Genomic DNA, 26,023 nt, shown 5'->3' on the forward strand with positions numbered 1-26,023 from the left:
TACAGTCGACCCCCGTATAAGATCATTGATTATTCCGTTTTATATGAATTCCATGTTGTACGAGTCACTTAGATTTTACAAATACGTGTACCGGGCTGTGAACGGCTCACGTATTTGTAAAATTTAAGTGACTTGTACAACATGGAATTCATATAAAACGGAATACGCTGCAAGTATATGGGCTAAATTTAGAGAATCCGTGCTTCTCTCATGGACAACTGTATTTGGCCCACTCACGCGTTGGAAAACCTTCTGATTTATTCATGTACACACCAGATGGAATAACAAAAAAATATCATGTATCCACAAGCACTCCAATAAATAAATAGAATTGAAATGACACTTTGAAATGTTTTCCCAATGAAAATGAATAATAATAATAATAATAATAACAAGTTTCAATAAAAATGATAAACTGTAAATTGAATTTTATTATAACGAGTTTGCTTGAATTTCGTTTCTTCTGAGATCACAGCAATGTGCGACGGGTAAGCTAGTTCTTTTATAAAAATTTTTTTCTATCAGAATCAATAAATTTTATTTATAAACAATTTTGCAATATATAAGTGTGTCCATAAATGATTACCCATATTACAATTTGCCACTAAATTTTATTAGTATTGGTAAATTAACAAAATTTCACCAAATTATATGTCAGTTACTTGGATAAATGTGAGGACAAAAAAATTCATGTTAAATTTTTATTTCTTGTACAGAAAGCTTAATTCTTATGAAAATAATTTATTTAATATTTGTACTTAATTTTTCTTAAAAATAAATTTTATTCTTCAGCTATTTCTTTTCAGTTTTCTTGTTTATAGCTACTGTATGTCATATTCCAAGTGATTAGAAAATTATGTCAAGGGTTGTATAAACTGTATGCATAGTAGGTCCTCAAACATCAAACATTGCTAAACCCGATATATAACATAACTAAACACCAACCGTATGCCGAAAATCTATCGGGCTAGTTTTAAGGCTAATTACTAAATGAATTACGTAAATTGGTTACGTAATTCATTTAGTAATTAGCCTTAAAACTAGCCCGATAGATTTTCGGCATACAATTGGTGTTTAGTCCTTAAACATCAATTTAACTTACAAACACAGCTAGCTACAGTTATGATCATGATGTGTAGTTATAGTAAAATAACTAGGTGCTACAAGACGAGATCATTTGCAGCACCTTTAACAGTAAAATTTGTAAGTTAGTGCTCATATCTTAAAAACACTGCCTCATACAGAAAAAAGTCAATTACAAAGTTGTAGAGTATGACTGATTTAGTACAAAAGGACACCCTGCATACAAGTAACATGAATAGAAAGCATGAAATGCTAATTTGTTAGTATTCAATTCCCTTCAATGTTATGCTACTAATCACATCACAAAGCAGCAAATTCTGAAAAATAGACAGAATATAAAATACACATTTGTATCTGGACAGAGCTTCTGTTGCTAATTGGAATAATTTGCCATGTCTATATTGCTTTTTTTGAAAATTTTACAATGCTTTGTAAAATTTTCTATTTATTGTGCATCACATCAGCATTCAAAAAAACTTTTGAATTTTTAAGCTGTTTGGTTTTTGGTGGTCAGGTTGAATAAAGAATTCTCAACCTGTACAACAGTTTACATAACTAACATAAAATTTGTCTCATGGATTTATGGGGTGATTGTATAAAAGCATCTTGAATTGCATTCACTGTTCCTTCAGAACAAACAATCTATCAGTGCTTTTTCTTTTCTCAATCAACCCAAAACTTTTCCATCTAACAATTTAATAATCTTAGTCTTGAGGATTTTTAGTAGACATGGCTCTAAACATTCTTTGCACACTCACAGAAGATTTTGCTTCAGATAACCAAATAGTACACAGAGCTCTCTCTTAAAACTATAATTACACAAGATTCAATGTTAGAAAATTAAAGCATATTATAATGAGGGCAATCATTTGTGAACACCTTGTACTGCTTCAATGTAGGTTAATTAAAAATATTCACCTGTCTAACTTCTGAAAAATCAGCAATTTGTTTTTGTTGCCAATATTTAGAAGGAGCAAAACCTTTTGGTGCTGGTAAGCAACCAGTTGACTGGAAATAAAATATGTTTATTATCAATTATAATGTAGGAAAAATTTTTGAATAACAAAAATATTCCTATTAAAATCTTGAATATATCTAAATTATATTAACATAAAAATAAAAATTACCTTACTCTGTTTTTAAAATATTAAAATAATTTGTGTGTTAAATTATAAAAAAATCAAGTAATAAAATTTATCTGTACTTTATTACAAAAACTTCAATAATTTTATGGTTGAATACATATAATTTTATATACTTTACTCATTTTACATTTTATTTATTGCTAGCAGGCATGCAATGCTATCAAGCCACTAATATATACATGACATAGTCTGCATTAAATTCCTTTTATGTTTTGATATGAATTGTATTTGTATTCATTACAGTTAAATAATTATAAGAATCTTCAAAAATCAGTATTTGAAGTCATCCAATAATTAAATAACACTATTTTTATACTTTTGAACTGCCATCCCATTCTCCCAAAATGTCCCTTAATGTGTTGCACAGATCCATCACAAAGTGATGTAATGCATATCCTCAAACAACTCTTAACTGTACTAAAAAAATAAAATGTAAATCAATATAGTACATCCCTTGTGTTTTAACTGAAAATCTAGAAATTTTGTAATACTGAATGAATTTATTAAAAATGAAACAACAATTTGTATATATTAATGAAATATTTTATGCATAAAATTTTTACTGAAATCTCTTGATTTTATTTCAAAATATAATTATGCACATTGGATAGATCTACATTAAGAAAAAGGATTGCTTACATGATTTTCCTCTTGAAATTTTATATGAATTTTCAGTTAATTTAGTTAATAAACCTGCTATTAACTTAATCAATTCAAAATTCTGATGAACAACATATAATAATATTATAAGATATTACATATTGCTCTATATATTGTATATATAGAAGCATGAAGGAAACAGATATCATCTGTAATTTTAAGTATATAAAATCACAAATGATACTAGTAGTTGTTAGTTGTTTCCTTCATGCTTATACAGGTAACCCTCGTATAACACGGTAGTTACGTTCCAAAAAATTGCCGTATTATGCGAATCCGTGTTATACGAAACAAAGAACTAATATGAAAAAGAGGGGTAGGTTCCAAAAATTAAAAAACATGCTAGTATATTTTCATAATTAAGATAAATATCTTCATTAAAATTTTTTAAGTGATACATATTAATATAAATTAAACAATGTTTTCTTCGTCATCACTAAAAACACTATTAATTAACCGAGAGCGTTTTCTTTTTGGCAAGTTATCCTTATCCTCTGAGCATTTTTCTGCATTATCTTCAGATCCATGCTTTACCTTTTGCAAAATGTATGTAATTTTAGATTGCTTGCTTCTAGTTAAAAGGTCTTTATAAATTTCCTTATATGGTGCTAAGCACTTATGAAGAATAAAGCAAGTATGGAATAAGGGAAAAACATTCGGCAACATCAGAAGCAGAAACGTCGCGATCTGGCAACATTGTAACAAGTTTCGAGAAGGACCACCTGTATCGACAGAAGGCGAGAAGAGAAAATTTACATACTTAGTACTAATAGTTCACGAAAATAATAATTTTCGTGAACTATTATTAGTTAAGTATGTAAAAATTTATTACATTTCCTGTTGTACGAGGGTTTTATCCAATTCTCGAACCGTGTCACAGTGAATCCGTGCTATAAAAGTACCGTGTTATACGGGGGATGGTACCAATTCTCGAACCGTGTTAGAGTGAATCCGTGCTATAGAAGTGCCGTGTTATATGGGGGTTACCTGTACAATATATCTAATAAATAAATATTAAGATAAATTAATAAATTTCTATTTCAATTTACTTTTTAATATAGAATACTATATTTCTTAATTTATAGAAAATTTTAAATCATAAAATAAACTTACTCCATTAACTGTAACTGTCTGATTGCCTAAAAAACGACTTGTATCTATTTCTGCTTTAACAACTGGACATTGTTTAGCTTCCAATCTATTTAAAATATTGTTTAATGTCAAACATTATCAAAACTACATTGAAATTTTCAATAATATAAATTTAGCAAATAATAAAAAGCAAGAATAAATAATATTTTGATTATGTAATTACAAAAATATAATTTCAAAAAGTTCACAAAGTTAAATACAATATCTAACATTTAAAGAAATATTAATTAGTTCTACATAAAATTAAGTAAGATAAATATCTTACCTTACATTTACTTACATATATATAAATGTGTTGGCATTGGTATTGTCATGATGGCATCATTATGATAATACCATTGTAAATATAAATGGTGTTATTAAGATAACATTGACATTGTGATAATACCATTTGTATAAATTATCTTAATAAAAAAAAATGGATTAATTATAAACTTTGATTTTATTAAAAAATCAATAATTCAAATTCCTGTAATGCTTAATTATGAATGAAAACTTATGAATATAATACTACATCAAAGAACTGATTATTTAAATAGTAAAACATTTCCATGTTTTTCCCCACATGAATTTGTTCTGTTTAAACTCTATTGCAGAATGTATATGATGCATGGGTATTGCAATGACAGAAGTGTATACAGATTAGAGAATACTTCAAGAGTGATAAATTTTCAGATCTAGATGATGACAAAGAAAACTAGTAGTACTCTGAGTTAAATGATCAGCTTATAAATTGATAAGTGAGAAATAAAGAAAATATTTTTTTAAACATTATTATGTTACCTGCAATTTTTTTTAGGCTTTTATATGCACTAGCAAGTGAAAAAAGCTGTGATTCTCTTTAAGATTGTATTTGCTTTACAGCAGTGGTCTGAAACTAAATCTGCCATATTTGTGTGGAAAATCTTAAAATTCAAGTTCCAGTCAGTGGGGTTTGTTTTGTTGCTAAAGTTAACTTTGTACAAGGTTTAAAAATCATGTAAGAATATATGTAATGAGTTCATTTTAATTTTTACACATGTAATAAGACTTATGATTATATAATTCAAAAAAGAAGTTATTATTACTTTCCTGGCTCTGTTATATATAACAGAGGGAAAGTGTGGTGATTTGTCAAAAACGATTCCCCAAGATTTTTACATTTTTGGACTCAAGATCTCAAAATGTCAAGAAATGAATGTTTTCTTAGAAATCAGATTTCCAAGACTCAGAAGTCATTCATCTGAGTCTTGGGAATCTTTGATCCAGTAGAATTGGCAAATTATTTTGAATATAAATACAGAGCACTGATAAGGAACATAAATGTTTATATTAAAAATGTTTCAGGTGTTAGTTTGTCATATGTTGATTTAAAAAATGTAATGGTATGAAATTGTTGAAAAAACTGCAAATACTCCAAAATTTAGGACTTCTGACAGGCATATTATGGCATGTAAATAAACTTTAAAAATAGAAATGAAAACCAATAATATAGTTTATCTCAATTTTAGGAATAAAATTTTACAGTATTTGTTAACCAATACTTTTTCATTTAACACAATTTTATTTGTTCTTACTTTTATATATACAGTATATATATAGAGAAAGTAAGGGTATTAATTGATTTATAATTTATAAATGCTAGTTTTTCTTTATTACATATTTAAAATGCATGTATTATTTTAGAATGATATAATCTCAAAAATGAAATAAAGTATATGCCTTAATTAAATTAATTAATTAAATATATTGATTACATCAAATATAACAATTACATTCTTTGATTAAGTATTGTTTAAATTAGCTGTTTGTATTTTGAAAATTAAATTAAAATTTCTATATATTATTTTGAGTTGAAGGATTATGCATTTTATTAACATTTGCTTATGCAAATTTATTAAAAAAACTACAAGTTCAATTTAGAATGCAATATTCTATTTTGAGCAAATTATTAAGTTATTTAGAGGATGCTTTGTCAATTTATATATGACAAGTGAGAAAAATTATTAAACATTGGAGAAATAATGGTTTGAAAAAGATATTAGGGTTAAATTTGCAGCTTTAATTCATACTAAAGAAGCACCATTAAAAAAATGCATAAGATTTATAGAAGGAAGAGCAAGATCAATTTCCAGACCTAAGTGTTATCAGCAAATGTATCAATATATAGTGGACGAAAGAGTTTACTGTCTAAAATTCCAAAATGTGACAATTCCAAATAGGATAATTTTACATTTGAGTTTAACATATCTTGGTAGAAGACATGATGCTTTTATATTAAAGAAAATACTGTTAATGTAACAATTGGAATTATATTGGAAAGATTTCATTTGTTTGCTAATGAAAGCTATCCTTTGAGAAAACAGTTAAAGCATCCCTTTTCAAGTATGAATCTTACTGATGAACAAGCCAGTTGGAATCTACAAATGTCTAAAGTATGTAAATATGTAGAATGGAATTCTAGAAAATTAGTACAACAGTTTGTCTTGTAGAAATCAGAAATTACTATTTCAACTAGTAGGCAAATATACATTGTTGCTGTATTGTTGACAAATGCACATACTGGTTTGTACATACATACAATTTTAATATTTTAATTTTAAATCACTAAATATTAATAATTATTTTTAATAAAAGAGGAAAAATAAAAGTAAGTAGCATTCATTGATTTATTTTATTTTAATACATTTAAAACTCAAGTACTGAAAACATTTAATAAAAAAAATATTTATTTGCTATTATATTCTTTATTAATCTTGGAATTAGCAAATGCCATTAAGGCCTTATATAGTGATTCTGTCACTTGCATTTGCTGTTTTCTTTCTTCCATCTCTACTTTCCATTTTTCTTGTTCAAATGCTAATTTTTGTCTTTTGTACTGAAGTTCTTCACGTTTTAATTCAATGTTATCTTTATGCATTTGTAATTGAACTTCTCTTTCACAACAAATTTTTTTCTGCAAGATAATGCCACACTCCTTTTGTTTCTTTATTTCTGCTTTTCCTTACAGATTCTGTATGCTTCCTAAATAAGTCCTGAGGTAATGGTTCAATTGCATCTTGTGATTCATTTGATCCATTGTTAGATTGTATTTCTACAAAATTGTTGGGATCTGCCAACTGTGTGAGAATAGTCTGTGCTGAAAGAACTGTGTTATTAGGAAGTACACAATCATCTTTATCTTCTCTATTTGCTGTGGATAAAAGGATTATTTAAATAATCCTTTTATCCACAGCAAATAGCAAATAGCAAATATATATTAAAATATTTTGAAATATAAAAAGATGTAGTAGTAAAAATTTTGTACAAGTACACTTTTATTTGAATATATATCAACAATAAATATTTATAAATGCATTATTGTCTTGTTCCAAATATAATACATTTTTCAAAATTTCTAGTTCTAAGAGTTGAATTGTATACAACCAAGGTTCTTTCTAACCCAAATACAGTATGATCCTTATACACGGCATTACTGCAAAAACATCATGCCAATATTTTTCTGTTCTAATTTGCTAACACATTGTCAAAATAATATTTCTTTTATGTAATTTTTAGGCAAGAAAAACAGGCAGATGCAAATTGCATTGAAAAATGAGGCTCAACATCTCAGCAACCAAACAAGGGAATTATTAAAGCATTTGACCCAAATTTTAAATAAACATGTACTGGTAACTTTCTCTTTTGTAGATAATTCTGTAGATGTAAAAAATAAAAATTGTACTATAGTGGTTCTATTTTTTCTTATGAAACACTTCTGAAACTTGAGTCATACTATATTTTGAACAAAACAGTAATTATAAAAAAATTATTTAAAGAAATGTATATTATTCATTACACAGTATAAACAATATTCAGATATTAGTAAATATGATCGCAATGAGAAGTTATAGCAGTGTTCTGCAACCAGTGTGCCATCATATGGTGAAGGTGTGACAAACTTTTACATATTCTGTTAATTTCAAGTTTTATTTATATATTTTTATCACAGTTGCTGTGTTTTTATGCTTGTATTTCATTCTCTGCCACAGCACTAATGAAATATGATGATGTTTGTTTATTCTTTATTACAAACCATGCATTTTTATGTATTCTAAGAAATGAAATGTAAAATAAATTTGCTCATAGGTGATGATGTCTAATTAATAATAATAATAATAGGTTCATGGCATTATGTAATTCTATTAATAGTATCATATCATACGTTTTTGAGGAAAATAACATTGTGGTGTGCTGTGTTGAGTCATAGGTGTGCCACAAGTAGAAAAAGGTTGCAGAACACTGCGTTATAGCATAAGAAATATATACTCAAGTTGCTTAATCAAAAATTATATATATTTTAAGATTTTATAAAAGTGATACACAGTAAAATCTCTAAATCTAAAAAAAAAAAAAAAAATGCAACTTTGAGTTATGGAGAGTTCATATGGAAGTATTCAAAAAATTTAAAAATTTTTATTCAAATGCAAAGTACAAAATAGTAGAATAACACATGTGATTCTGCAATATATTTAAGTCAATGATATTTATTTGAATCATTATTATAACAATATATAACGCTTTAACATAATTTAAATAAATATCATAAATTCAGGTATAACATTAAATGAACTCTATGCTGTACTGAAGTTATTCAAAATTTAAGTTTTGCATAATACATTACATAATTTATCTACAGAAAAACAGGTACAGGAAATTTAGATAGTTCATGAATAGATTCAATAGATATATATTAATGTAAAAGACTTCATGAACTAATAATCACTGAAGAGAAAATTCAAGATGGTTTGCCACAAACAAAAAACTCTGCTCTAAATAGAAATACAAATTACAAGAAAACCAGTATACCCTAATGGAAACTATATAACAAAACAATAAAATAAACTTTAGCTATTGTGGGATCTCTTCTCTACCCTCTGTGACCAAAAAAAAAACCACTAACATTTTCACCAGGTAGAGAACATAACTTTTAAGCTGCTCAATGATGCTAATGGAAAGTTATATTTAGTAGATTTTCACTAAATTGCCAACTTGATATCATTGGCTTGTTTATCTAGCTGTATTAAAGCAATGTAACAAGAGATTCTTATAACTTAATAAGTTTATTACAGACTTATAATGTGACTTAACATTAAAATTTTGTTTGACTTTAGGAATAGAAAATACATTATATTATATACAGTGTTTACTGGGACCAACAATCCAGTTTGTCTTAAGGAAGAATTTAAGAAACAGAGGATTTGAGATTAGAGATTTTAATGTAAATATTTTTTAATAATTAACTAGTTATTTTTTTGATTTCATAATTATATTTACTGGCATTTTCATGAATTACTCCTGAAGTAGCATCTGGAATTTCTTTAGCAATTTCCACATCTGCTTGTTTTCTTTTAACTATATCCATCCTTGGTTGTCCTGCTTTGTTTAATTTTGATATTGCATCAGCTTCTACTAACTGTTCATAATTTTGCCATACAGTCATGAGATCATGCATTTTTATACCCCATTTGGTATTAAGTCGTTCTCGACCACTCTCCATATCCTTGAGGAGTTATATTTCTTAAACTTCTTTACTTGATCTAGCATATGCTCTTTTAACAATCAGAGACTGCAAAATTTAAATCTAAAATTAAATATATATATCAGTTTCTATCCATTTAATTAAGTAATATATTTAATATAGTTTAGGTTTCTTACCTTGGATTACCTTGACATAATATGAAATGAACATTCTGCCATAGTTCATTTTCATTCTTTGAAGTGTGTTTGCAAATATTATTGAATAATTCATGAGTCGCTTCAAGCCTTTCGGCATCAGTAAAATGAAAGTGTGTCTTCTTTTCACTTGCCATGTTTGAAAAATTGATGTCAATCTTTCATTACATCTAGGCCCTGTTATAAGCAAAGGACTACTCTGATTGGCTATCATTACAATCTTATCTTATAACATAAGCTTATAATGGGGGACTTTGCTTATAGTTATAACATTATATAACAGAAAATACCAATGCAGAAACTTGCTATTAATTTACTCATCTTAAGAAATATGATTACTGTATTCAGCAGCACCCACAGACTACACAAAAGGGAGCTCAAAAGCTATTAAAAAAATGGCATCATACATTATGCAAGAAGCTTCACAAAACTGCCAATCATCAGTGTTTGGCAGGCTAACCAGAAGCATTTTGTATGCTTTGTCAGTGGAATGGCCACTTTTTCCTTTTGTCAGCATTTTTAAAGAATTTGATATCATTACACAAACACTTCATTTAACAAGTCTAACACCAATATATATACCAAAGACATACTACGTATTTTATTACAAATAATTGAAGAGAATCAGAATGACCTCAGATTCCTTCTACTGGGAAAGACTCAAGACTAATATGTAGGTTGGTATATGTATGAGAATTTTAGCTCAAATGTAATAAGATAAATTGAATCTTTAAGTCTGGCAAGTCTTTAATGCCATCATGTTGGTGGTTAAATCAATTATGGTCAACTCATCAGCAGAAGGAAATAAGTTACTTTTACGGTTATACCAAATTATTGATCAGTGCTACAGTTTCTTCACCTGAAAAGAAGAAACATCTGATTCATCACTTAACAACATACAGGTATGAACTTTCTCAAGAAAAAACCATCCTCAGTCTTACTATTTTACAAAGGTTTGTAATCTTTGTAAAATAGTAAGGCTGAGGATGATTTTACCATGCAGCATTGCAGGGCCTCTCCTGCACTGATGTGCAGCAAAAGGAAAAGATATTCAGTATGGTAAGAAAAAGACAGATAGGAAATAAATAACCAGAAAAATCACTGTCCTTAATAATTGCAGTGAAAGTCAATAAACTGACTGATAGCAACTGTCATGAGTACATTGTACCATAACAAAACAAATTACTGTATTAACAAAGCAAAACATAGCACAAAGACACATAACAGGAGCCACTCATCATGCAATATCAAGATTCATGACACATCATAAATCTAGGTGTAGATTTATAATATGTTCCTTAAAATATTTGACCTTTTTTAAATTGTGATGTTAAAGTGTATAAAGCTATTTCCATATTCTTGACAGTGTTTATGGCAATAACTTTATAAGATATCATATGCAGAGATAACATTAAATTTTGTTTATTAAAGGTATTTAATATAAGCAATGTGTAATATCAGTGTTAATAAAGAATTTTTTTACTTTTTATGCTGTCAGTGTTTTTCTACCAACATACAAGCTAATTCCCATTCTAAAGTATGGCTTCAAACTATGATTTATCAGATTAGCATTCCACAAGGTTTTTTTTTTTTAACTCTTTCTGCCTGTGGACACTAAAAGACCTCTTTTAGCAAGCCCATTATGAGTTTGGTCAGGCCCACAATGAGGTATCTGGGTGGTGAGGGATGGGACCCGATACATCCAGATGGACCACCCTGGGGATTTTTCGACCATCCAGGATCGATTCCAGGTTTCCCAGAGCGGTAGACTGCTAACTTGACCAATTGGCCATCCAGCTGTCACTCCCACAAGATGACATTATTGCAATCAGGGCTAACTTGACCTCGAAATGTTTTCAAGGCCAAGTTTTGGTAAATGTATGACAAAGTTGCTTAGATAATGAACAAATATTGTTCCTTAGTTACTTTTATATTTGCAGAATAGGCTAGAAGTAATGAATTTTCTGTTTGTTTATAATGGAATTTAGAGCCCCTTTGGGAATTATAAAAAGAGCAACAAAGGCAAAAACAGGAAGTGCCTCAAGTGCCACAATGTATAGTACTGGCATCCCTGACTGTATTTGTAAATTAGCTTAAATTAAAATGAAATAAATATTTTTATTTATTAACAATTTATCAATTTTCATATAATTGATATGAAAACAACTGAAGTAAGAAATGCAAGCTTAGATTTTAAGTTTATATTTCATATTTCAGATGTTATAAGTCTTAGAATGAACTTTTTATCGTAAGACGATTTACCAAATGCTTTTCATGCTCAACTTTATAAAATTACTTTAATAACATTTAATAACCTGTTAACTTAATTCTTACAAGACTTATAATAAGTGGAGTGGTTCAATGTTTACTTACTGCACTCTCCGAAGATATTCATTTCCTGATGTAGGAGGAATATTCAAATCTAATTCTTCACCATCGTCGTATACATAAAATACTCTTTGTAGCAATGAATCATCATCCATTATAAACGTCTCAATTACCTGAGTTTTTAAACTAAAACTAACCTTTCGACATACAATATACACTACGCCCTCTACCATTTCTAAACACCTTAGCAATTTTTCTTATATATTTAAACATATTTTTTATTTTATACAACTGTTAATTTAATTTAAATTAAAATATTTCATTTTTATAAATTTTTTAAGTGATATATTTGTTTTAATCATACTTTATCTAGAATTTGATTTGTTAACAATAAACAATTATATAATATCAACATAGCGTTCTGGAACTCACTTATTTATTTATTATTATTATTGACTCTCTGCCTTGTGGGTACTAAGAGAGCATTTTTAATCGAGTCTATCATGGGTTTGGTTACAATCAAAATAAGGCGGCTGGATAGTGAGGGACGGGGCCCGACATTTGTCCTTCACCACCTGGCCGAACCCATAATTGGGCTCGTTAAAAAAGGGGGGTCTTCTTAGTGCCTACAGGACGGAAAGAGTTAAAATAAAAAGAAAGACGAGGCCAGACATATCCGAAACATACTGCCCATGAAATATTCGTACGGTTGTTCACCCAGATTCGATCTCGGGTCTCCGAACTAGCAGACTTCATATGTAGCAAGCCGCCTTCATATGTTGGCCGTTTGACCATCGATCCAAGAAGTTACGAGTAGAGCATGGAGTCATCAAAGTTATGATGATTGTTCATATATGACTGATATTGGCATGCGATAATATCACACAATAAGCTAAATGAACAAGCAGTTAATGCTGATTTTTAATTAATTAATTAAGGGAGATTTCTAAAGCATCACCTTAGCCCAGTAGTATGGTGCAAGTGGTCTGAGGTACCAATACTTCAAGAATCGCCAATCATTCTGTACGATAATATTCACCGTCGTGTGTCCGTCAAAGTTAAGGACGGGCACACGACGGTTATTTTATACTAGATGGGGCTGGGGTTCTAATATACCAGTATGTTGTTGTTGGTTAATTTATGGCAACGCAACACTTGGGCGATCTACCTAGGAGGATGCCTTCCGGGAGGTCTTTTTAAAGAAAACTGGCCCTATTTAAGGCCAGTTTTCCTTATCCCGTTACAGACGTGTAGAAAACCACGTGGCCAGCCCGTCCGAGCTAGGCGTGAACCTACGACCGAACTCCCAATGTTCAGGCTACGAAGACCGCTTGACCGCTGGTGAGCCAGTTCTAATATATACTCAGTCACCTGATATGAACCCCTGTAATTTTGATTTGTTTGAAAATATTATTCAAGAACCTCTACGTCAAAAACAATTCCATGATAAAAAGACAGATTATTCATACTTTTGAACAATCAGAGCGACATGCATAGAAAAATACAGTCGACCCCCTATACACGGGTTCATATAGTTCGAATTCCTATTTCACGGCGAAAAAATTGCGACAGTATTCGTACAAACACGCTTAAAAACTCGTATAATTCGGTAAAACGTCATCGCCGACTCGTGTCGCGACAGGATTGGTCGAATCTAGACCAATAGTGAATATTGTACAAACCGTTGAGTTTAAACGAGCAGCGGACCTACTAAAAACCATTTATTATTTATCGGCCATAAAAATCATATTTATATTAATGATGTCTCCAAAGTTCAGCAAATTTTTCGCACAAAGAAAATAATTTATCAGGAAGCACGCGAGCGCCATTCGATGCACCGCTCCACGATGAAAACAAGCTTAAGCAATGGCGTCGTCGAATGGTGCACACTCGATAAGTAATCCTACAATTTTTTGTTTATAGCATAGTTTATATGAATTATTCTCAAAAGATTATACGTGTTTTCGTAATGTTGAGTCGAATTAGTCTAGAATCTATTAATTTTATGGAAGAAAACCTTTCAAACAGTCGTAGTCCGTAAATTGCATACGTGCCGGGCTGTGATTGGCTCATGTATTCAAGGACTCTTAGAACATCATAAAGAACGGAATGTATCTACCGTGTTATGGGGGGGCGACTGTACTGTAATTCGGCAGATGGAGCAAGGCGACTTCTAAAAATTTGGAAAAAATTCTAATTAATGGGGACCGGTAGCGTGCGGTGACATTTGATGTTAGGGAAGCTGTGTTTTCATAAAAAGTTTTAAACAAATACTGGAAATGACAAAAATAAACAATTTATATATTTTAATTGTAAAATAGATAATTGACACGAAACAAAGATAGGCTATAAGAACTTGTTTTTATTATTTTTTATAAACTAACTGTATTCGGCAATTTTTTATGCCAAGTTGTTAATTACTTTATCATAATAAATCGCTCGTGGTCGATTCCATCAAAGTATTTAAAAGAGCGGCCAGATGGCAGCCTATCGCTCTGGAGGACCCGGGTTCGAATCCAAACGGGTCGAGAAATCCCCAAGAATTTTTCGGGGGAGTGGTCCGTTCGGATATGTCAGGCCCCGTCCCTCACCACCCGGTCGCCCCATTGTGGGCCTGGCCGAACCCATAATGGGCTTGCAAGCAGAGACCCTCTTAGTGCCCACAGGGCGGAAAGAGTATACAGTATATATGTGTATGTATGAAAGAGTATATACTGTACAGTCGACCTCCCTATAACACGGTAGATACGTTCCGGTTTTTATGAATCCATTTTCTACGAGTCCAGCCAATCACAGCCCGGCACGTATGCAGTTTACGGACTACGGCTGTTTGAACGATTTTCTTTCATAAAGTTAATCGATTCTAGACTAATTCGACTCAACATTTCCACAACACATAATTTTTTGGAAATAATCCGTATAAACTATTGCTATAAACAAAAAATTGTAGGATTACTTACATTCGACACGCAATTGCTTAAGCTTGTTTTCGTCGTGAAGCTTGTCATCAAATGGCGCTCGCGTGCTTCCTGATAAATTATTTTTTTTCTGCGAAAAATTTGCTGAACTTTGGAGACATCATTAATATAAATATAATTTTTATGGCCGTTAAATAATAAATGGTTTTTAGTAGGTCCGCTGCTCGTTTAAACTCAACGGTTTGTACAATATTCACTATTGGTCTAGATTTGACCAATCCTGTCGCGACACGAGTCGGCGATGACGTTTTACCGAATTATACGAGTTTTTAAGCGTGTTTGTACGAATACTGTCGTAATTTTTTCGCCGTGAAATAGGAATTCGAACTATATGAACCCGTGTTATAGGGGGGTCGACTGTATATATAAAGTATTTAAAAGCTCTTTTTCTATCGAAAGTAACGCTAGTGACGACAGTCTTTAGTGACTTGCCAATATAGCAGGAGTGGGCAAGCAAGAGTTCCGGTGGGAGTCGAAATGTAAGTTTTGCAAAATGCATGGGAGCCGCAGTTCTGTACTTTTTTATTCTGTATCGCAGTTCTGTACTGCGATTTTAGTATATAATATAAATATAATATAAAACAAATATTGAATTTTTTAATAAACATATTTTTACAAAATTGTGGAAATAAAATTGTGAAAATAATAATAAAAAGCAGAAATTAACACTTTCAGCAAGAGCCGCATTTGTCCTTGTNAATCGTCGACCGGATTCTTCTACTGATCCGCTTCTTACGGCCTGCTTCTGCAGCGCTCCTCGACTTTCTGTTCAAGAGCCTGTTGACACTCGTGTGTCTCTCTCTGAGTCCGGCCTAAGAATGCTTCTAGAAACTCTTCCTTTTCCCCTCCAGCCTCGTTTTTTCCTTTTGTTCTAACGCTACCCCCTGATGGGTTAGGGGTGAGGCGAGTTCTCGCAAGTCCGAGACAAAGGAACACAGAAATCGGAAAGAAGGAAAATTCTACAATTTAAATTCAATTAAAACTATACAGACTAATAATAATAATAATAATAATAATAAAAACAGGCGTATAGCCACGCTGGTACATACAAAATATTCTTCAATTATATGAATATACTTTTAAAGAAAATTATAATTAAATATAGCTTTGGAAAGAAACGTACACAGCCAAGCGATTCTGTTCCCTGAACACTGGAAGTTCGGTCATGAGTTCGCGCCTGGCTCAGACGGGCTGATCATGTGGAGTTTTCCGGGTTTTCTCCACGTTTGTAACGTCTGAATAGGGGCCAGTTACCCTTAAAAAGGCCTCTCGGAAGGCATTCCATAGGGCCTAGGCAGATCGCCCAAGTGTCGCGTTGCCATAACTGAACCAAAAAATTGTACATAAAATTTCTGTACTGTACAATATTCTTTACTTTTTAAACCTGAAAACAATCCACTTTGTCAAATAGTTCCATACGAGTGGCTAATAAATGGAAGCGTTATACGATATTTTGGCGTGTAGCATCCACCAGCTAAACCGCGTGAAGTTGGTACTCTTTAGAGTGCATGCACGAATGCGTATAATCTAGCTGCCTTACATGATTCAAATATTTTCGCCGTGGAAGCTGTCCCGTATTCGGCAATATGGCGCTTCCATTGGAAATATGCATATACGAATTTATATTCAAATATACAATAGCAATTTTATCATTGTTTTTCACATATATAGAAATTTGTAATAAAATACATAATGCGGTTATAAGAAAATATTAATTTTAAGTAAGTCATTACGTTAAAATATGAAAGCAATCGCGCAATACGTATTTATATTTTAGAAAATACAAGGGAAGCGACACTTCTATAGCTTCCATGGACGGCACGCCACTGATGGGGACAATTACATAGAAGAATTCATATATGATATAACCGATGTGTATAAAAATTTCGACGCCATGACTTAATTGACAGAGTTCGTATATAAAAATTTTAAATTGTCATCTGCAATACAATATTACAGTTAAGAGCCAAAGGTTTGGAGTAGGGACCAAGAAATTATTGATTGTTATTGAGTATATGTAAATCTCAATTTAACAGACAAGATTTACGATCCATATACCACTCGAAAATTAAAATTTTAAAATGCTTTCCATATGTAATTAAATTAATATGATTTTTTTTTTATTTTGAGTCACCACTCTTAAATCGTTTTAACCTTATTTTATAAATTTCGAATTTCAGTCAATGAATAATTAAATACATCGATCTAAAACAAATTAACAACGTCACCCAAACTTCTTCAAAAGGAATCCACAAAAACTTTACTTCGAAAAAATAAGAAATATCCAGAGGGCGCATTTTATAAATTAACATCTGTGTGTTTTTCACGTGACAGTGATGTTATTGATGCATTCTAAGTTACAAACAAAAATGCTATATTATTGTAATAGGACATTGCTTTCAGACATTTTATGTAGTATTTAAGTAATTTTAAATGACATGCAGGTGGGTGAGTAATGTAAATCACTCAATATGAAATATTTTTATGTTTGAGTTATTATTTCATTAAATTTTCTATTAAAAAGTTATATTTAGTGCTGCTATTAATTTTTTTTAAATATTGTGAATAGTTATATACTGTTACCATAGTTATTATGTTAATAATTAAAATTTGAGTTATATGACAAATCATATGCAATTAAATGTATCTACTATTGGCATCTACTGATAAATTTTTGTCAGTTAGTATAGAGTTTATCTTAAGTGTTGTTTTTTGTCTTTCAGTAAAATAAATCGTAAGCTTGTTATTTTTGTTTGATAAAACTGTATCAGTTTAGTTTAACCATTGTTACTGTTGATACAGATTAGTCATACTGGAAACAATAATAATGCCTTACAAAAATTAAAATACATAGAAATACTCCAACAGTGTCTTCTTTATTTCTAAACGTCCTTTACACGCTTCAGGAACATATAGTTCTTACAGTGGAGTCAACCTTCCTTTATAGGCTACTTTCCCTGCCTCAGTATGTAAAAACAGTAGTAAAATTATTCCCAAGCTTTGGCACAATCACTTAAAATTAATTCATAATTAAAACATTAATTAAAATAATTAATTAAAATGCCAGGATTGTAATTAATACAGTAATAGTAATGTTTTAATTGTGAAATAATAATGCCTTCATTGATATGTCCATTCAAACTGATTCTTTATTCTTGTATTTTCTAATACATTTAATTCAATGATGACTGAGTATAATTTCATTTTAGTAATTAAAATAATAATTAAATTTATAAAAATATTTAATTGTTGTAATTAAAATATAGTTTTGTTTGTTTGCACTTTCTCCTGATTACATATTTATTTTTCAGGTTATACATTCAGATGGAAATAAGAGAAAACTCTCTCCTAAAATGTTCTTTATATTTTTATGGCTCTTTTCAATCATATAATTTTTAAAGTATTAATGACATTTTTTAGGATGTGATAAAATATCTCCAAATTATTTGTTTATTTTTCAGTTTTTGTTAAAAACTTTAAAAATAAATCCATTCAAATACTTTATATTTTTACCTATGTCTAATGACATTTTATTATACATTAGAGTAAAAATGCTTTACTAAAATGTTGAGAAATTCATAAATTCAACAGAGCAGCACTACTTACAAGAATACTACTAAACATTTATTTTTACAGAATCTTTTTAGCTTTCTTCAAGCTATTGTCAACTATTTATAAATAGAACAGTTCAAACATTTGAACCCAGAATAAATCTTGTACAATCGACATCTTGAAATTTGAATATCGTGATATGTATATTTTACCATAGAATTTAAATATTTAAAATTAAAAGTTTTTAAAATAAATTTTTAAACTGAAATTTAAGTTTGAATTTTTAAAAGAATCTTCAAACTTCTGTTTTATTCAAAATTTTATTCTGTTCTGAATTTATTCAAACTGAAGACTTCTTTTGAAGTTTGAAAACAATATAATGTTAAACTCTGTATTGTATGTTTGATTTTTTTAAAGAATAATTATTCTGACTATATAAATAAAAAACATATTTTAAAATGTTATTGAAACAAATTAATCTTACTGAAATCTTTGATTTGAGTGAAATTTAATTATTTCATCTAGTCATTCATTTAAACTTGTCTACGTTGTTTTGCAAATAATGGATGTGTGAGAAGGGAAATAATAATAATAATAATAATATTACTCAGGGCATCACCTACATGAAACCTAAAAACAACAACACCACAGACCCCACACAATACAGACTAATTACATGTCTTCCAACACTCTACAAATTATTGACATCCTGTATCACAAACAAAATATACAAACATGTTGAAGAACACGACATTCTTACAGAACAACAAAAAGGTTGCCGTAGAAATCACAGGGGATGCAAAGAACAGTTACTCATAGATTCAGTCATTTTACGGCAAGCACACAAACAACACAGAAACATACACATGGCATATATAGACTACAGAAAAGCATTCGACAGTGTTCCACACAGTTGGCTGCTACATATTCTACACATGTACAAAATACATCCATCACTCATTGCATTCTTCGAAAACACTATGCAGCACTGGAGAACAACACTACATCTCAGGGTTAGTAACACTTCCATACAAACAAACGAAATATTCATTAGGCGAGGAATTTTTCAAGGAGATTCCTTGAGTCCTCTCTGGTTCTGCCTAGCCCTGAATCCATTATCCAACATGTTAAACAACACGCAATACGGCTACAATATCAGACACGAAAAAACAACACAGTTTACACTCTCACATCTCATGTACATGGACGACATAAAACTTTATGCATCCACACAAAAACAACTTCATCAACTCCTACAAATCACACATTCATACACTAAGGACATACAAATGGAGTTTGGCCTAGACAAATGCAAAAAACTTCACATAGAAAAAGGAATCCTGAAGAAAGAAGATTTTGCACTTGGAAATGGAGACGTTATTGAATCCATGGAAGAGGGCGAGTTCTACAAGTACTTAGGATTCCAACAGGCCAAACTAACAGAACATACACAAATAAAGCAACGATTAATTAAAGAATACCAAAGTAGGTTAAACGCTATACTTAGAACACAGTTAAATGCAAAACACACAGTTAAAGCAATAAACACATATGTCATCCCAGTACTCACATACTCTTTTGGAGTTATACATTGGACTCACACAGATCTCGAGCAACTCCAAAGGAAAACAAGAACAACACTTACTAAGCATAAACAACATCATCCTAAATCCGCCACAGAAAGATTAACCCTTCCACGTAAAGAAGGCGGACGTGGCCTGATTGACATAGTTAACCTTCACTACAAACAAATACAGTCACTGCGAGAGTTTTTCTACAAGAAACAAGAAACATCACAGTTACATAAAGCAGTAACTCTAGCAGACTCAAATAACACACCATTAAACTTACACTCACAACATACAGACATGACACAACATATAAAAAGCATAGACAACATTAAGCAATCATGGGCTCAAAAGGCTCTCCATGGCAGGCATCCTTACGACCTGGCCCAGGATTTTGTTGACAAAACTGCGTCAAACAGCTGGTTAGATCGGGGATGCCTCTTTGGGGAGACGGAAGGATTCATGATTGCCATACAGGATCAGGTCATAAATACTAAAAACTACAGAAAACACATACTCAAAGATACAACACTCACAAATGACACATGCAGAAAATGTCACATCATGCCAGAAACTATACAACACATCACTTCTGGTTGCAAGCTCTTGGCACAGACAGATTACTTACATAGACACAATCAAGTAGCAAATATAATACACCAAGAGCTTGCAAAGAAACACAAATTGGCAGACATCCACGAACCATACTACAAGTATATTCCACAGACAGTATTGGAAAATAACACGCACAAAATGTATTACGACAGAGCCATAATCACAGATAAAACAATTTACCACAACAGACCAGACATCACACTCATTGACAAACACAATAAAATCACATACATTATAGACATAGCCATTCCAAACACTCACAATGTACAAAACACATGCACTGAAAAAATTAGCAAGTACACAGAACTCGCCCAGGAAATCAGGCATCTGTGGAGGATGGATAGGGTGCTTATTGTACCTGTTGTTCTCTCCTGTACAGGTGTGATACCACACACACTACACAAAAGCCTGGGAACATTACAATTGAATAGAAATACATACATCACACTACAGAAGGCCACTATATTGAATACATGTCATATTGTTAGGAAATTCCTGAATACAGACACTGACACACTTATTTAATTTGTTTTGGTTGCTATGCCTTGACTTTGGTCCGGCATAGTACACAGCCACTGGTTTAAACCGAGTATTACCAACTAAACCCAACATAATAATAATAATAATAATAGAGGAGGAGGAGGGAAAGCAACATACGACATGATATGCAGGAGGATAACCTACAAGTATTAAAAAGACATTTGCAATACTATGCTATTTAGATGATATGAGGGCTATTCAGAAATTAACTTCTAATGAGCAGTTAGGGAAAATAAAAAAGGAAGAAAACTATTTCATTATTTACAAAAGTTAGCTACTTGTTGAGGTTACTTGTTGATGTAATTGCTCTGTAAATTTAGGCACTTGTAGCATGGGATGAGTTTCTGTTCCTCATGAAAGCAAGTTGCCATATGGGAGATTACTTCACAGATGAGTATGAAATTTGAAAAAGCTCTTTAGAGCCATTCAAAAGAAACAGGAGAATTTTGACATCAGGTGTTTTTGTATTACAATGCATATCCACATACAACTACTTGTATGAAAGATCACTACAGAAGTTTTCTTGGGACCTGTTTATATACCTGCCATATAGTCCAGACCTCAGCCCCAGTGATTTTCATCTTTTCCTATGGATGAAGGTCTGGCTGAGAATTCAGCATTTCCATACAAATGAAGAGTTGCTGGATGGTGTAAATGATTGGCATAGTTCCCAGGAAGCAACTTTTTTGATGAGGGGATACTGAAACTTATAATATATAAATTTAAATATGTTTATTAATTATAATTAATGCTTAAAGACAATTTTCTATTATATTTTTATAATTATATTATAAAATTTCTCTTTATTTAAGAACATTTATAAAAGAAATCATTTTAATAATACTGCAGGTAATCTTCATTAGTTAGAAATTCAAGCAAGAAAATAATTGAGACTTCAAATTATCCTATCAAGATTTACCTATTTCTGTACAATATGACATATTGTAAATATATTAGTTACATTTGGTATAATGCCAAATGCCATGTAACTAATATATTTTATTAAGCAAATGGAGTATGAAAATGGCTACATATAAAACTGTTATTTTCCTCAATTAATAATTAATAATAAAGGTAAACAGCACATATCTGGTGAGAACCTCACATGTTACCAGATATGTTTTGTAAAAAGTAAAGCAAAATTCCTTGAAATGTAGCCCAAATCATTCTTAAAGTACCTAAAAAGAGTTACCAAGTTGCTCAAATGTAGTAGCCTAGAGCCCTATAAATATTTGAAATTGCTACTTGTAGTTCAATCTTGTAATTCTGAAACCCAGCTGTATTTTATGAGATAAGAGAAAAAATGCCAATCCATGGGTAAAATGACACCTGAAAATGTATTGCCTAAAAACAAAGCTGTATTGACTAGATTAGAGTTGTTCTTGGTGTATTGCTCTTTTATAATATGGAGGCACTTCAATCTAAACATATAAGTTAATATATGCATATCACAGTTCGGACAGAATTTTCACTGCAAATTTTGAAGTAGCTGTATTTTGAACAAACTGAATTCCTTAACGTGCAAATCTCTATATTTGTGACCAGGATAAATAATACAGTTATGAATTAACGCTATTTTGATTTATTCAAGTTTGAATTAATGGGGATTTCCTGTTATTGTTTAAAGTTAAAAATTTTTAATCTGAGAATATTTTACAGTTGTAGGAATTCAAATTTTTTCATTCAGTACGAAATTAATATGCTTATACATATACAAAAATCCATTTTTACATATAAGATTAGAAGAAAATTAAATTTACATTATCAATAAATATTGCATAGTTATGAATGATAATATAGAGATAATTTATTTTTAAATTATAACCAATGATTATATATCATTGTATTATTTTATCATTATATCATTAATTTATTTTTTAAAAAGTGTTTTATTTTTTAACAGTGTAAATTCTTTAAATATTAATAAAATTTATTAATTTAATTATTGTTTTTCTCTAGAAATTATGAAAAAATGCCTACTGTTAATATCAAAAGTCTTCCTTTTATTAACATACCTTTATATGAAGTACAGTCTGTGTATATTACTTCAGATTTTAAAATTTTGAGTTTCATCTGTGAAGACAGTCTAGTTCTTCAATATATTAACAAGGAAATCTGTTGTTCAAAGCAACTAAAAAATGTTAAAAGGTACATATTTTATTAGAAAAATAAAAAAATTTTCATTACTTTTCATCATTTCAGTTTCAAATTTAATATTTTTTTAACTATAAAATATGCCTATTAGTTAAAATAAAATTTTCCAACCTTATGTAGGCCTTGCACATAGTGAGAAATCTGTTACTAACATTTTCATTCTACATCTAAGACCTTCAAGTAGATTTTTTTCAAAATTGAATCTTTCTGGAAATAACCTTCTGGATTACCTGTAGAAAATCTTAGATGTAGACTGAAAACAGTAACAAATTCCTCACTTATGTACAAGACCTACATAAGATTGATGAAATTTTATTTTGATTTATGCCTATTAGTTATTTTACTTTAAAAAAATACAAATAATCAAATATATTTTTGAATTCTGCTTATTATGGTTATCAAATATTTAATTTTCAAAATGCTTTTAGCTTCATTTGAGCATCTTCAGTACAAATTATCATTCTAAGAACATCATATAAGTTAGAACAAAAGAAAATTAAGTAGTTTTGTAACCTTAACAAGCAGAATTCAAAAATGTATTTAAGTTATTTAGTTAAGCCAAATTTTATTAATTAAAATTACTACTAATCATTATAACATGATTAATATTAAGGCTTTTCCATTTGAAGCAGTTACCTTTTATTCACTCCAGAATGAATCATTTCCTATTAGCAAATGTTTTTGGGTTTGTTCATAACCTCCTTCAGACTTTCTAAATTGCATATGAAATTTGATATACACATTCTAATTATTTAAATACATTTGCAAATGATGTAATTTAATTCAAGTTTTTTCAAAACACAAGTGATGTAGATATACTGCCAGTAAATATAAAATAAAAAATATATATGAAGCAGGATATCATGATACGAATATAGATATGATTCACCGTTAGTCTGCTACTTTGCCACTTTATAAACTACACCTGTATTGCAACTCTCTTTGATTGCATACTTCCAAGAATTGGAGATGCTGACAACATGTTATCTATTGATGCATTCCCTCAATGATCTTGGCACACTGCTTCCCTTTGTCTTGAACCTGTCTGAAGACCTTGACTCTATCCCACTGTATTGAGTTGCTCTCCTCCATAGTAAAGGCTGATAACACTAGTTAATTTACTTCTGAAGATGTCATACCTATATTTCTTAATTCTTGCCCATAACATACTAGATGTGAATCCCATATATTGCATTGAGATTTAATCTGTTAGCTTTAGCTGATATTCTGTATACTCCTGATTTCTGGTCTTCCTTAAATTTAGATCACTGTTTATCATTTCTGAGAAGGTTATATAATGTTGGGGTTCTTTTGTAACATTATTTTAAATGTATTTAATGCCTTTTTGTTAAAGTTTCTTTTTTATTTTAGTAAAAAGATAGGCATGATATCCAACCTTTAAGTTGAGTGCAGTATACACCAGCATATGAGGGCTGTTCAAAAAGTATCGGACCTTTGGTCGGCAAAAATACATTTATTGATTTTGAGGTACAAAACCATAATCCCCTTCAAAGTAGTCTCCTTGGTAGTTTATACACTTCTCCCAGCGTTCCTGCCATTGCTGCAAACATTGCTGGAACATAACTTTTGGAATGGCCATCAGCTGGTCTGTTGCATTCCGCACGATGTCTTCTCTCGACTAAAATCAGGTTCCTTTTAGCGGCATTTTCAGCTTGGAAAATAGCCAAAAGTCACACGGAGCCATGTAGGGAGAGTACAGAGTGTGACAAACCACAGGAGTGTTGTGTTTGGCGATGAAAGTCGGAATCAGATGTGCAGAATGGGTGGATGCGTTATCATGACGGAGCTGCCAAGTTTTGATCGACTACAGATCCGGTCGTTTGTGTCGCACAACATCGGAAAGACGATGATGGACCTCCTGGTTGTACTCCTTTGTGATGGTTTGGCCTTGTGGTGCATACTCACGATACACCACCCCACGAGAGTCGAAAAAACTGTCAACATGACCTTGATATTGCTGTGGACCTGCCGCACTTATTTTCGCTTCGAGGATCGTCCCCGAAAGCCTGCTGAATCTTGTGAATGGTTTACGCTTTGGTATCGCAAAAGTTTTTGGCAAAATTTGATGTAATATCACTGCTCACGTTGTTCAGTCATTTTCCAACTTAGTGGAATCTGATGAGAGCTCACTACATGTCCTCACTCATAGGCCGACTGCCAATGACTGACACTTCCTGCAGGTGGGAAAAAATTCAGGGCTGTGCATGACTGTCCCTTCCACAACTCCACTGAAAGAGGCCTCCTGCGCATCATTGGTTTACGCGGAAAAAATAAAAGATACTTTTTGAACAGACCTCTTACATATTCGAATCCAGATGAATTGTGGTCTGCCATCCAAAAAGCATGGTATGAGATTCCCCAATCAGTGCTTGACAACTTAGTTGATTCAATGGAATGTAGATGTGATGCAGTAATCAGAAGCTCTAGTTACATCTCAAAATACTAATACTTTGTCCTAAAAATACTGGACAAATCTGCATACTTCCTTTATCTCTAGCAGAGAAACATCCTCATCCTTTATCTCTATTCTTGT

At 30.9% G+C, this 26,023-nt stretch overlaps 2 protein-coding genes across 2 annotated transcripts in view; one reads left to right on the forward strand and one right to left on the reverse strand.

The window, feature by feature from the left end:
- Positions 1 to 12,292, reverse strand: part of LOC111621312 (gem-associated protein 2-like) — a 19,728-nt gene extending 7,436 nt beyond the window's left edge. Inside the window, exons 1-3 of the mRNA XM_023363395.1 lie at positions 12,108 to 12,292; positions 4,002 to 4,086; positions 2,002 to 2,091 (exon numbers count right to left, since the gene is read on the reverse strand). Of these exons, the coding sequence (XP_023219163.1) occupies positions 2,002 to 2,091; positions 4,002 to 4,086; positions 12,108 to 12,217 (285 nt within the window). The 5' untranslated portion in view covers positions 12,218 to 12,292. The remainder of the gene's footprint in view (positions 1 to 2,001; positions 2,092 to 4,001; positions 4,087 to 12,107) is intronic.
- Positions 12,293 to 17,344: 5,052 nt separating this feature from the next.
- The window catches only part of LOC111621338, a 37,904-nt gene continuing 29,225 nt past the window's right edge, over positions 17,345 to 26,023 (forward strand). The window contains exons 1-2 of the mRNA XM_023363435.1: positions 17,345 to 17,484; positions 23,275 to 23,463. Coding sequence (XP_023219203.1) covers positions 17,474 to 17,484; positions 23,275 to 23,463 — 200 coding nt within the window. The 5' untranslated portion in view covers positions 17,345 to 17,473. The remainder of the gene's footprint in view (positions 17,485 to 23,274; positions 23,464 to 26,023) is intronic.

Source organism: Centruroides sculpturatus, unplaced genomic scaffold, assembly GCF_000671375.1.
Source record: "Centruroides sculpturatus isolate CEXI.00-Female unplaced genomic scaffold, Cexi_2.0 scaffold98, whole genome shotgun sequence".
Lineage (NCBI taxonomy): Eukaryota > Metazoa > Arthropoda > Arachnida > Scorpiones > Buthidae > Centruroides > Centruroides sculpturatus.